The 14,446-nt window shown below is 40.4% G+C and overlaps 1 protein-coding gene across 1 annotated transcript in view; it reads right to left on the reverse strand.

The window, feature by feature from the left end:
• The window catches only part of PLXDC2 (plexin domain containing 2), a 318,579-nt gene that overhangs the window by 13,592 nt on the left and 290,541 nt on the right, over window positions 1-14,446 (reverse strand). The window contains exon 13 of the mRNA XM_019532329.1: window positions 13,096-13,256. Within this exon, the coding sequence (XP_019387874.1) occupies window positions 13,096-13,256 (161 nt within the window). The remainder of the gene's footprint in view (window positions 1-13,095; window positions 13,257-14,446) is intronic.

The raw sequence follows: 14,446 nt of genomic DNA on the forward strand, positions 1-14,446 counted from the left end.
AGCAATTCAAAGGGGGTTGGCACTCCACGATTTGGCCAGAGTCACTCATCTGCTTTTACAGGTTCTGCTGAGGAATCTTAAGGCAATGGCTGAGGGGGGGATAGGAAATGGTCCTCTCCAGTCCTACAGGAGGCACAATAGACAACAATAACACAGAAAACATGACCATGCTTTACAGCTAAGCCACTGCCCCCCAGCCCTGCTAGGGTGGCTCTGTCTCTAGGGTGTAACAGCTGTGTATAACAGTGTATGGGGAGGGCTGAGATACACCCTAGAGCTGGGTGCAATGGCCACATATAACAGTTTAGCACAGTCCTCACCATACACTGCTATATGTGGCCATTACAACCCAGAGCTTTGTGCATTGCAGGACCCAAGCCTCTCTGAGAGCATGTGGCTCTCCTCTCCCTCTCCCTGCAGTGGTCTGGGGCTTGTGGCATGAGCGTGTTGGGGGCTGGGGGCCAGTGTGGGTGGCACCCCTACCCCCTGCAGTCCTGCCTGTGTCCCTCACTCCCAACCTGAGGCCCCCTGCCCCACCAGCCCTGCCAGTGCCTCTCTTTCCTAGCTAACCTGCAGCCCCCATCCCAGCTGGTATCCCTCACTCCTGACCCGCAGCTGCCTGCCCTCCCAAACCCTGCTGGTGCACCCTACTCCCTACCTGCAGCCCCTTGCTCCTCCAGCCCAGCTGGTGTCCCTCACTCCTGACCTGCAGCACCCTGCACCCCCGGCCCAGCTGGTGCTCCTTACCAGGCTGGATGCCCAGAAAAAGCGCCCAGAAAAAGCGACGGGCAGAAGTGCTGCAGCACCAGGCTAGGGCAAGGGGTGAATCCCTTTGGGTGCCCGTAGCCATGTCATTTCCCTTTGGGAGGACTCACCTAGGCATTTCTTGTCCTAAAACTCCACCTGGCAGTAAAGTAGTACTGAAAGGGCAGGAGGCTATTATTGTTCTGATGTGCTTCCTAGCGCATTTTACTAGTTATAGTGTAATGAGCTATTACATAGTAAATCATGTCAACGGTACTTATGTAGCCATCATAAACTAAGAAAGCAAAATTAAACCAGGAACAATTTTTAGCGGGTAAATGTGGGGAATGTGGACAAGTGCCCAATATGACTGTTTTATCTGTATGAGCTGATAGTAATAAAAGTGTGCTGAATCACTCAAAAAGTGACCCTAACTGATGCAGGATTAAAGCTGGAATGGTTTGCTACACTTATATTGCTATAGAATCCAGTATTCTTTGATAGGGATATAATTGTTATAGCTGTTTGTGCCCACAGTAAAGTCAATTTACTTTGTAAAAACTGAGTGGACATACCACACACAGCCTTACACTTTTGTAAGTCACTCTAGGTACTGGGGTAAGTTTGCCCCACAAGAAGTGAGAACTAAACTTCTGCAAATTACAGAAGTTTACTAGTTGTGTGTCTGTTCCCTAGTTAATTTTACTGCAGGGTAGCCATTTGTGCCAGGCAAACAAACTCCCCTGCCTTCTACTGGCCAGACTGTACTAGTACCTAAAGGTGCATATCACCCTGCATTCAGCAAGTTTGGACCAGCTGCTCCTTACTGGATGTCTCTATTAATTAATTATTATTAATGTGACTGAATAAACTCCAGTGCAGTTCATGCTGGACTTTATTGCTCCTGGGCACTATGTTCACACATGAGCTGGGGACCACAGCACTTTGAGTCAGGTCAGAGCAGCCCTGGCTGGCAGGGAGCAGGGAGCTGGTCAGTCTGCCAGCCCGGGGCTGCTTCAACCTGGTTCAGTGTGTTGCAGAGGGGCTGGCTAGTCGGCAGGCAGCCCCTGCACTAAAACACCCTTGTGCCCCAGCCAACCCTATCAGCATCTACACATGTGTCACAGTCCATTAAATAAAGCCACTGCAGGACGGTACTTGTGATAGTACTGTGTGGGGCCCCCAAGCTGAGACACCCTGAGCCTCAAAAAGATGCTCCATGGCTGGCTGGGGCTGAGAGTGCATCAAGATGGGGGCTCTGCAAGCCTCAGTGCAGGGACTCCACAGCAGAGCCCTTGCATGATACAAGGGCTCTGCTAGCCTGCTCCCCCATCTCAAGGCACACTGCATCCCAGCCAGCTGGGGAGTGGCTGGCTGGGGTGCCCGGTGCCTCAGTGTGCCTCATTCTGTGCCTCAGCCAGCCCCTGCTGCAGCACATGGAGCAGAGGGGCAATGTATGCTGCGGCAAACCGTAATGACCAGGGACATCCACTATACCACAAAGTAGTGGCACAAATTTTTGCCACTACTATTTGTGCTGCAGCAAATGCATGCCCCTGCTCATGTGGACGTGGCCTAGAAGTCTAAGTTGTTTTTCAGAGAAAGTAACATGTAGGATGGTGTAAGAGTTTATGCATAACATCCTTTTTGGTTTCTTGCTGTCATTTTCCCCAGCTTAGACTCTCCTGTTCACAGGTAAATGAACATGAATAGGAAAAAGGAATGTGGATTAAATCAGTCTAACACATCACCTTTTAATTTGACCTTCTATGTCTTTTATAAATAATTCCTTTTCATTCTTACAGTTCTCACTTAAATGTATGACAGGAAAATTAAAAATACATTAAAAAATATTACTAAGTCTGCAAATTGGTCCCAGCAGTAAATTGATTTGGCTCAACTGAGTTACCCAAGGGAAGAATTTGCTTCCATCCACATTCAACTTTAGAGATTCCTGCATGACTTTAGCTCATATTTAAATTTTAAACAGCACCTTATTCTACTCAATCTCTGTTTTATGCATTCTTGTATTCATAGAAATGTAATTCACCATAACTGTCACACCATGCGTGTTTCTTGTTAGACAAATCTTAAATCCTGAGCATAGTATATTTTATGCTACATAAATTAGTGAATAAATTAATTATTTGTAATTGTGTTATAGCTAGCCATTATTGTGGTTCATTAACTTTGCTGCACTTAAGGCTCATTATGTGAGCTCTGGTCTATTTAAAACAAATATGAAGGTCATTAGTCTTTACATAAATGGTAACTTTCAAAACTCAGTAATATTTGCTGCAATATGTCATGTTCTTAAATGGTAATTGTAAGGAATTTCTAAAGATAAATACATAATCTGATTCTAAAGGAACCATTCCTTGCACCTAAATATATTGAACATTTGTAAACTAAAGGGGGAAAGATCTCAAATTAATTAAAAAACAGAAGATTAAAGCAGACAATATCTTCTCTATTACATTGGAAATATGGTTTTATGTAATATTTATGATTTATAAGTTTTTGACATAAAATCCTGTAACATTAAACTGGCACAATTTCTTATTTTTTTAATTTCAAATTTTGGGGCCTGAGTCTACTGAAATGTCAGCGGCCACGTCTACACGAACGGCGGACAACACAGTTGTTACTAATCAGTCACTTAGTACTTGCATAAGTACTGACATTACTGCACAGTACCGTCCCTGTAGTTTTTTTTCAATACTGCTGCACAGTAGCAATGAGTACCACTTTTAAGAAGTACTAAATAACAGCAGCGTGTGGTTATTTTTAGCCACTATGTCACTGTAGCAATGTGCTATAGTGAGGGAGCGTGTCACTATGGGAATGTAGCCGTGGCATCACGGTTTTCGTCCACTGATGCTACATTGCTGTAGTGCATTGCTATGGCAATGTAACATCTCATGTAGACATGTCCCTTAATGTCAGACCCCCTAAATCAGTAGTATACCACTGAGTCATGAACCACCACCAACAAAGACGTGCATATTGCCAGGGATGGGGAGCAGAGGAAACAGAACAGTATTAGAGTTTAACGTCAGGTTTCAAATGATTAATAACAAAAAGGGAAAATGTTTCCAAAATACTACTAAACCACACTGATGCTATTTTTTTCCAATTAAAGTTGCCATCTTGGATTGTCAAATACTTTCAGTTTCATTTAACGCTTGGTTATTCAGGAACCAATTAAGAGCACTAAGCAGGTGTTGCCTGTAGCCATTTTTGTTGGAAATGCAACTGCTAACATTTTCTGTCCTCAATAAATTTGAAGAGACTGCTTCAGCAATTATTTTCTTTCTCCTCTAAGGAAAAATAAAAACCCCACAAAAATCTTAAGAACATCATTCATTTTGAATTTACCCTGTTGTTCAAAAAATACATCAACTGTGATCAGAAGCTGATCTCATCTTTTCAGGTTTAATTTTAGGAAAAAAACCACATTTCTCTTGAAAGTAAGTAAGTAGGTAATTGAAAGTAAGTAGGTAATTACAGATAAAGTACTGAACAGTTACCAGCCCAGAGGAAAATCAAATAAGGAAATGAAGGGGCCCAAAATGTTGAATGCACTAAAAATATTAACATCAAAACTTCACTGAAAAAAAATCTGATTTGGTATTTTTATCTATGCACAGAAATAGTACATGGAAAACAATGATATAACAGTAAATACTGTGCTTCTGATTTATCTTGGTTGTTTTGTTTTTGCATGAAGGCTCCTTACAGACATAAAAGAAAACAAAATGGCACTTTACTTTTAACTCAGTGTGCCCCTATGCCGAGCCCAGTGCATGCCCAGAAAAAGGTATTGAGTTAGTTTGACCTGGCTCAACCAACGTCTGTATGGATTGGGCACTTCAGTGGGGCTTTTAGGCACTTTTATTAAAAGATAAAAGCATCAAAAAGCCCCACTGATGTGTGTGTTTTATACAGACGTGCAGAGCTAGGTTGACTTAAAGTCTTCCAGTAAAGTGTCCCCCCACCTCCCCTCCCCTTCTCCCCCAGTCAGCAGCCAAAAAAGACAGTGCTTTGCTCTGTAAGTTTACGTCAGCTATGAATTTACAGTGGCTAAGAAGAGGATAGACCTTTTCTGCACATCAGCAGCTCTGTAGTAACTGCACACAACTTTGCTCTCATCTCAGAAGTGAAAGTTAAGCTGTGGTAACTTAGCCTTTAATGAGAGAAGGGCAATTTACTGGAGTTTAACTTCCACTTACCACAGTTTATGTTTGATAAAATCCTTCCCCTTTTTACCCTGCATATTCATATCTTCTGAAATACCATATTTTCATGCATACTACACCCCTACCACAGATAAAACAGGCACCTTGTTTTAGGAAGGCAGAATGTAAAAATAAAAAAATTTAAAAAAATTCAAAGTCATGGCCAACTGTGTGACATAGAGTAAGTGCTCAGGGGAACATAGAGTGTCCAGGAAGTATATCACAAGGGAGTTCCTGATGTCAGCTGCCTCATCAAGATTGTCTCCCGTCTATATAAGTTCCTACAAATAAAGCACTGTTTCTAAATCAGAAGGCACATCAAGAAATAATCAGCAGCTCATTTGCTGCTTCAGCCACTAGCTACAGTGCTTAGCCAATAGCTACGGCTATTAGAGGATTAACACAGGACTTTGCCATTTTGGATGATGCATTGTATGCACGCTGTATCCAGGAGTGCTTTTCAAGTGAAGAAAACAGCTTCCCCCATTTAAAATATGCACCATAATTTTACAAGGCTGATTTTCGGGGCAAAGGTAATCATTGTACATGAGAAAATACAGTACTCTTCAAGAATTTGATTCAATTCTACAGTTGGCAAATAGGAGTTTTTCCTTTGAAGAAAACAGTACGGTATTTGTTCCTTTATTGTCTCCTCCAGAACTGCTGGCTGTAACATGGTATGACAACCTTTGGTGCATGCTCTTTTAACTTTGGTATTACTGAATTGATCATGTGACCTTTACCTTTTTCCAGGGTTTACTTCTTAACTTTATTGCTTCTGGCTGTTAGAAAAATTCAGATTAAAACTATCTTCTTGGAAGAACTATTCCTATGTCATTAACTGTAATATATTTATTGTAAAGTATATCTACAATAGTGTATAATTTTTAAACAAACTCTTTCCTTTCTATAAAAAAATGCTACCGTGGTCAACAGTAATGTTTCCTGACCTGGTAATAACATTATTAAAAATTACAGGATTGGATCTATTACTGTAGAACTTGGGGTTTCCAGTCAAAATATGAGCAATTATTTTTTAAGGAAAATGAGAGAAGAGGCATTCTGTGCTCTAACATGTCATTATCTGACAAGCTACATGTCTGCTAGTCCAAAGACATTTCTTTTACTTGTCCTGTCCTCTTTTCATTTTGACAGCAATCTAGCTCTGAAAATTTGCCACTCACTTCTCTCTTGAATCATAAAAGAGAAAATGCCTCTACTAAAAAAGTTGCTAATAGGGGTTTCTTTCTCACACTGTAAAGGAATCACTCTCCAGCCACTTTTCCTGATGACATGCAAACTTCAAGCACGTAGTTGTTATGTTCGGTTCCACTAACACATACACTTATTGCTCCTCAGTTCAGTGGCCCATATCTCATTTGGTTACATTTAACCTCCTACAATGCATGGAAGGGAAGTGAGATCTTATCTTGGGTGCATAATTTGCAAAAAAGTCAAGAAACTCAATAAGCCATGGGTTCGGCTGCACCAATTTTCAGTCTACAAGCTTGTCTAGAATCAATCTCTCTCAAGCTACAATGGCTTATCTTTGAGTTCCTGTCTGACCATCAAAATAGTATGTCAGGTATAATATTCAGAACTCCCACTCACACCTTATACTATAAAATATAATACAGATGCAACTGCAAGGGTTTTCATGGTATTACTCTAGAAATCCCAAAAAGAAAAATAGTGGAAAATTATCCATATTATTTGAAGCTGAAAAATCTTCCTATAGGATGGTAGAGAAGTCCCTGCAATTCTGTTACAAAAATCTACTGCATGGTTAAAATGTTACACATATGCTATAACGTCAATGAGATAAGAGTGCATGGAATTTCTTTTCGTGAGCATAGGGGAAGCTCTCTTTTCTCTCCCTATTTGTGTATCAGTTAATAATTGATTCTGGGGTTTTGAATTCAAATGTTTCTTTAGACTGACAAATAAAAATTGGACTTGTGTGTTCATGTTGCGCTTTGGTGGACACAACCACTACTAAAGTCAATATGAATTAACAGCTTCTTCTCAAGAAATGCCAGGTTTGGGAAAATGGTCTGTAGGTCAGTATTAGTTGTTCAGACAAATTAGCAAAGTTTCTCCATACAACACACAACTTTCCCCCCAAAACCAGCCACCCCAAATCAGTGTGTGTGCTTTAAGTGAGGAAGCTGTTTTCTTCATTGGAAAAGGTGTGCTCATGTGCTAGGGACAAACATTCAAAAAGCCTAAGCCGAATTGATTCAATCTTTGCAGGTTAGTCTAACCTTGCTAAGCTGAACTGGCTTGAAACAGGACAGGCACACATACTCTCTGGACTGAGGAAATTCAGGCACATGCCTGCAGTGGCCCAGGCTAGAACCCAGGGGGTGCTGGAGCAGGGAGCTAAGCTGAGTGGGGTGTGGCCAGGCCCCAGCGGGACTCTCTCATTAGGGAGCCAACTCCATGGTCCCAGGCTTTTTCCTGCTGGCTGCTCAAGGGGCAGGACTGTTGCCAGCCCCCAGCTCCAGTCTAGCACTCTGAGGCAAGGCGGTGGGGTGGGGATAGGGGAGGTGCAGTGCATGCATCTGTTGATGATACAGAGCTTTTCAATCTCCTTCTCTGCTTCATCATATTGTCTGCAGAAAACTGACAGGCAAGCAAGCCAGCTGGAGCTGATAGTGATAACAGTCTTTATCACCTGATTCGCACAATGGCCTCTCTCCATTACTTCAAACTTCTGAAACAGCTTACCTGCTGACTTGTTGATTAGCTCCAAACAGCCCTAAGCAGTCACTGTCCTGTCTGCCTGTCCCAGTGAAATTGGATAAAGACATGTGCACAGACACCTCTCGGCATTAAATAGCATACCACATGTCTAAGGTCCATAGGGCTGGTTTCCATGCTGTGGGAGATGGGGGTGGGATTTCCTGCTTGAGCAGGGTTGGGGGTAGGGCAGGGCGAAGCCAGGCAGACCCTACTGTGTCTACAGTCTCTGCTGGAGCCTTTCATTAGCTAGCATACCACATGCTGGCTATGGTCCATGCCATGGCAGAGAGGAGGAAGGAATCCCTGCTTAAGCAGTGAGTGGTGAGGGGGTGCGGGGCATGGGGAAGCCAGCAGACTCTGCTGTGCCTGCAAGTCTGCCAGACCTCTGGCCAGGGAGCAGAGGGGAGGGGCCACCCTTGCTGCGGAGAAGAGAGCATGCCGGGATGCTGGGGGACTCTGATTAATTTAAACCAGCAAGGGGTCTGGGACAGACATTGCATAAACTGGTTTTGAGCTAAATCAGTTAAGTCTGATACTACATTCAACGAGGTTTATGTCAAACTGGTTTCAGCCATTTTCAAACTGCTTTATGTGCACTGAACATCTGTTCTGTTACAGGTTTAAACCAGGTTCTGATCACTTAAACCAGTTTATGTGTAATGTATGTCCCTAGCCCTGGAGACACTGTGCATTGCAGGCAGCTACCAAAATGGCTGCCACCTGTGTTTGGTCAGCAAACCGAACAGGTGGAGTCTTGTGTTATTCTTCTTACAACCCTAAGTATTGGCTGCATACTGTTGCTTGTCCTCAAAACAACAAGTGAGTTGTTGGTAGTATCTTAGTGAAGCCTGAGGTGTGGAAACACTGTATTTACAGGAAGTTATGTAAAGAACTATTTACAGGAAAGAATTAACAGTCTTGCTACTGCACTTTGCAAGGGTCTGAAGCCTAATCATGTGTTACAAAGTCCTCCTGGAAAAATAGATTGTCTATCCCAGAAGGTAGTCTGCCACACCAGGAAGGTCCTGATTCCACACTTCCTAGAAACCCTATGTTCCCAAGAGGACTTACTCTATGGGCCCTGCCACATGTTTGAATCAATGCTGGATAGAAACAAGCGATAGAGTTGTTACTCGTTTTTAAACACTAACTTTGTAGCTGATTGTCTCTTTTTATATCTGCATAGTTCTTTTTATGGTGCAATAATTACTTTGCGTGTATGAGTGATTTTCCTTTTTGCATGTGTGGCCAGTTTAACTTCATCGTGGGATTAAAAAGTTAATTGCATAATATATGCAAAGGGTAGCAGAGGTCTGTGGCACACAGACAGTCATAACTCTGGACAAATCTGTTTTTCCTATATTCTGCCTTCCAAAAACAAGGTGCATTTTATTTGGAGGTGTGCTTTATGCAAGAAAATAGAGTATGTGAGGGTACTGCCTGTCTGTCTGTCCTTCCTGTGTTGGTTTAAACAGTGTTATTTTCTTAAATAAGCACCAACATTTAAAAAAAATGTTTTTTCTAATCAGTAATCTTAGTCCATCTAATATTGCTGATGAGGGATAGCTGTTTTCTTACATTGATTGGTCAAGCATATGGCAACATTACTCAGTTTTTTTCCCAACATGAAATATCAGATTGAAATTCTACTAATCTCTTGTAAATTAGATAAATCAGTTATTGTCACACTAAACTTGGGTAACATGGTTTATTCCGTAATTCTAATTAGATTTTTCTAATTAGATTTCTCTGACATCACTGTGCTACCCAACATAGCTTCTTTAGAAATATCACTTATTTCAAGTTATGGATCTTTATATGATAACATTTGTGGCATTGTTTCTCAGATCAAGTGGGGAATTGTTTTTATATAAGTTACCTGCATGTGACACTAGTTTTATCATCTTCCTGGGCTTTTCCTCACACAGATATACTTTTATTCTTTCCAAATGTGACTCTTAAGAGATATATTCTCATCTCAATGAGGAGAATGATGCATACATATCCTTACATTTTATGTGAAGAGAATTACATTCTTTCCCTTCAGAAAATGATTTTTTTTCCTTTACGTTGTCTTTCAAACGAATCAGATCTTTTTGGCAGTTTCCATTAGCAGATATACAAACTACCTTTGCCGGACCTAGTTGAGTCCTAATTAAATATAGTTAAAAACACAAACAAACCCAGTAGTGGGCCAATCTCCTCTTGTATAAATGGATAGAGTTCCACTAACTTCAATGGAGATGTGTCCATTTATGCCAGAAGAAATTTATCTTAGTGGGCATGTCTACATGTGATGCTACATTGCCTTAGTGACGCAGTTTGGCAATATAGCGTCGAAAGGCACAAACCATAACACTGATGCTATGTCGCCATAGTGACAAGCTACCTCACTATAGTGCAACGTGCTATGGTGAGATAGCTGCTAAAAATAATCATGCATTGCTGGGATGGCGCAGTAACGGGTATTACTGAGCTGTCATTTAGTACTTCCTAAAGCAAGTACTAAATGATGGTGTAGTAACAACTCCCCCATAGGGGGCACGTGTAGGTGTGTCCAGTATGTTACACAGACATGAAAGAAAACTACCTGATTTTGTTGCTTGGATCCTGATCCTTAAGTTAGTGCAGTTACATTGCCTGAACTCAGAATGCTGGTATACAATTAATTTTAATTTACTTTTACATGCCAATTTATTAAGTGTTCTTAAAGATGAATCAGTGTTTCATTCAGACTTCAGTTCACACTTCTATCACTAAGAATAAAGATTTTGTCACTGGTTGACATATTTTGGTCCACGCTGTTACTTCAGCAATCCAAGGGACATCCTTCATGGTATTTCAAATTCTGTATCTTTTGAATTGCCTGTTAGAAACTGACCAGGTTCTTCAAAGTAGGCTGGCATGGCCAGTTGATTCCAGGAATAGTCAGAGTTTTCTTTTTTGTTCAGTAAATGTATAGTTGTAAAAAAAAAAGGTAAATATAAATTTTTAATTCCATACAGGGGAGCACTGATGAGCCAAAAGGAAACATATCACAGCGGAACGCAGACACTAAGTATCCTGTAGCACCAAACACTTTCATGAGGGATAATGTTCACACCTTGTATCACTGTATGCTGGCAGACACTGCATTACAAGAGAATATGTATGTATGTTGCAAAGGTTTCAGAGTCTCTGTCTTATCTGAAGTGTCTTAAATTTGATGTAGTTTTTCAGAATTCATTAATATCATGAACCTAAAAGCCTTAGGGGGGTTCATGGGATGCCCTGCATGGTTTTGGTTTTTTTGAGTCTGTTTTACTGATATGGCATGTGTAATTTTTATGTATAGGTAGTGCCAAACAATAATTAGCATTATCATTATAATGCTTCCATGAACTGTGGTATTTGACACACATATAATTTGATAAATCTTTATATTTGAGCCAAGACTGTTTAGTGGGGCAGTGATTACCTTAAGTGTTCCTCATCTAGTCACACTTGGAAGAGGTAATTGTGGAGAATTAACATTTGATGTGGATTTGTTTACTTATCACCCTTACAGACTTGCTTTGAACACAGCCCTTCTAGACAATAACAAATTCACATTTTAAAAGAAGGCTGTATGACTACAACCTGGCTATTCAGCCTATGGGCAAGGAAAAAAGGTTGGGGAACATTTTTCAGAGTGGGGAAATTAAGTGAACACTGGTTTTGTAATCTTCATGTTGAAAAGGATATATATATTCTCCTGGTCTTAATTAGGTCAGGAAAGACTTCTAGTCTGGTAAACATGCACTTTTGGAGGGGGGGCAGGAAGTTATATATGTATAGTGTGGGCTTCCCAAAAATCCAGTGAATGAGATGTAAATGGACAGATAAGAAACTATACTCAAGCATTACCAAGAGAGCAGAGTGAGGTCTTTAGTTTTTTTCCCCCAGGACATAAGGAAACACTGGAGTCCCTCAGCTAGTGAGCTGAGTACAAATCACATTCTTGGCTTTAAGATGCAGGGTAAGAACAGGTTTTTGTTCTGATATTTTATTTTGTTTGACTGTTCTTATATCTCTGTTTCAACATATGGTTACTGACTTCTTATGTTTTCTCTTATCTTTTTGTTATAATTTTTTTATTGTCAAATGTGATATCAGAGGTATTTGACTATATGCGCAAGACTTTTCTCTGGAAGATATGGGTCCATATTTCCTGAGTATGCATGTCTGGACAAAGATGTGATTCTTTTAGCTGGCAAAATCCCCTTTGCTAGGGACTGGCAAGACCTGGGAAAGATGGTTAAGGCTGAGGCACCACAGGCCAAGGAATTAGCCCCCGGCACATCCCCTGGTTAAGCAGCAGAGAGGAGTTTGGGGCAGAAGAGCACCCCTGGAAGTTGTGAGAACACCCCAGAAGTGTCACAAAGGTACCCCTGGCCGCATTCAGCCCCAGCACATCACACACACATTTTTTTATTTGCGCAAAAGGAAAATAAACAGATTAAAAATGAATGGAAGATCATAAATAAAATGTCTTTGCACAGCAATTTTCCCACTACTGTGACTATGTATTATTTCAAATGAAGAAAATAAAAGGTAGCAAGAGATCTTGCAAACATCTCCCATTATATTTGTGAAATTATGGTAATCTCCTTTGTGTCTGATGCGAAAATAAAAGAAATCTGTTGAAAACCTAAGATGAGATAGGAGAAAATGGCTACATTTAAAACAGCACCTTGTGGGTTAGGTAATTTGGCAATCTCCAAATCATGCCAGCCAGCACTGATCAAGATTCTAGGAACAGTCTATAATTTTAGTTTAGAAGGTGCTATTCTGGGCTAGAGACAGAAATTACACACAAACTGGTATAAATGATCAGAAACCAGTTCAAATCTGTAACACAACAGAAATTCAGTGGGTATAAACTGCTTTCAAAATGGCTAAAAATGGTTTAAGATAAATCTGGATGAGTGTAGCAGCAGACTTAACTGATTTAGGTTAAATCAGTTTATTTCACTTCTGTCCCAGTCTCCCGCTACATTCAAGTTAACTCACAGTCCCCCAGCTTCCCAGGATGCTTTATGCCTCCCCTCACAGGGTGGGCAGGACAGCCTTGGCCCAAGCTGTCTGCTCCAACTGAGCAGGAAGGCATACTCTAACACCCCTCAGCTTCCGGCATTGGCCACTGCAAGCATGTGGCTGCATTTCTAGAATTAAAAGTGAATGTCTGTTCGCTTGTTTATTGGTTCAATATACGTAGTTTAGACTAACCTGAGAAGACTGAATTGATTCAGCCTTGGGCTTTTGATTCTCTGTACTTAGCCTTGTAGACTGACTAATGACATTAGGCAAGTGACAGAATTAGTGACGTATCACACCATCTTTGACTCACCTCAATAAAGAAGAGACTAGCTGCTGATGTCGGATGATGGTACATATAGGCAGTCACCAGGATGGCTGCTGCTACAATGAGGACCAGTATTAGAATTCCAACAATTAAACCAGCATGAAGAGTTCCACCTTTCTTTTCTGCAGCGCTATCATCTGTAGAGGCTGCAAGAATAGCATACTTATTAGCATAATGACTTTTCATCCCATTCATTATATTTCACAATCATCTACAATAAATTCAGCTGATAACTGAACATTTGCTTTCTCTGTACTACGTTTTCCTAATATTTTCAACAGCCCAAGTTTCTAAAAGAGATTACATCTTTCTTTTCCACGCAACTACACACTTACATAATGTTAATGAAAGAGATTTCCAAATGTTTTATTATTTCTATTTCAATTAAAAAAATAATATCCTGTTTTCTGAAAGTAATTTGGACATTCTAAAGTTCCTAATTATCTATGTAAAGAATCTGACTTTGATTTTCCCATAATACAATCACTGTTGCCCTACAGACATCAAGTATTAATTGAATACCCTTTGAAAGCTGTATTTTGTCATCTTTTTTTAATGCAAGCCATGTTGAGGGATGTCACAAACCTTTGTGAGGGCTAGCTAATTAACACATTCTGAAAGCCTGATCATTTGCTTACGCTTAGAGAATGGTATCCAAAAACCCTATGCAACAGAATCACATTGCAAAACTATAACAGATGGAGATTAGATGGCCCTGAAATATCTTCAGCACATACCATATCAGAGTATTGCTTAAGACCTTAATTTTTCCAATCTTTATGCTGATAGGATTTATTTTTTTGGTATTATCTGCCATGGAAAATCTAGGTACACCCATATATGTGTAACCTAACATTGCCACCCACAAGTAAATCAGTCAATCAAAATCTGAATAACTGTATTGCTATTTGGATGAAAAAGCCTCATTAAATTATTTATCATCAGTGGAACTGGCTGTATGATTCCTATTTTAGGTACCCCACAAAATTCTGGCAATTTCAAACATAGAAATCAAAGATAGGTTAGTTCAGTTTATTAGCGCACAAAAAGAGGACTATTGCTTTACCAGATACAACACTGTACATGGAAGAGAAATAACAAGAAGGGGGAGACAAAAGAATAATTTTGAAGTCCTGACTGTAGCATGTATTACAGGAACCCTATTAATTTGCATACAAAAGCTTATATTGGTGCAGGTTTTTTAATCACCTCTGTGTCTTCTTCTAGATAAAATCTGTGCATGATCTTAACTTTCTTAACTTTCTGAACTTATCCATAGTTTCATAGTTTCATAGTTGGTAGGGTTGGAAGGGACCTGAGCAGATCATCAAGTCCA

This window comes from Crocodylus porosus, unplaced genomic scaffold (genome assembly GCF_001723895.1).
Source record: "Crocodylus porosus isolate Cpor-Errol unplaced genomic scaffold, CroPor_comp1, whole genome shotgun sequence".
Taxonomy (NCBI): Eukaryota; Metazoa; Chordata; order Crocodylia; family Crocodylidae; genus Crocodylus; species Crocodylus porosus.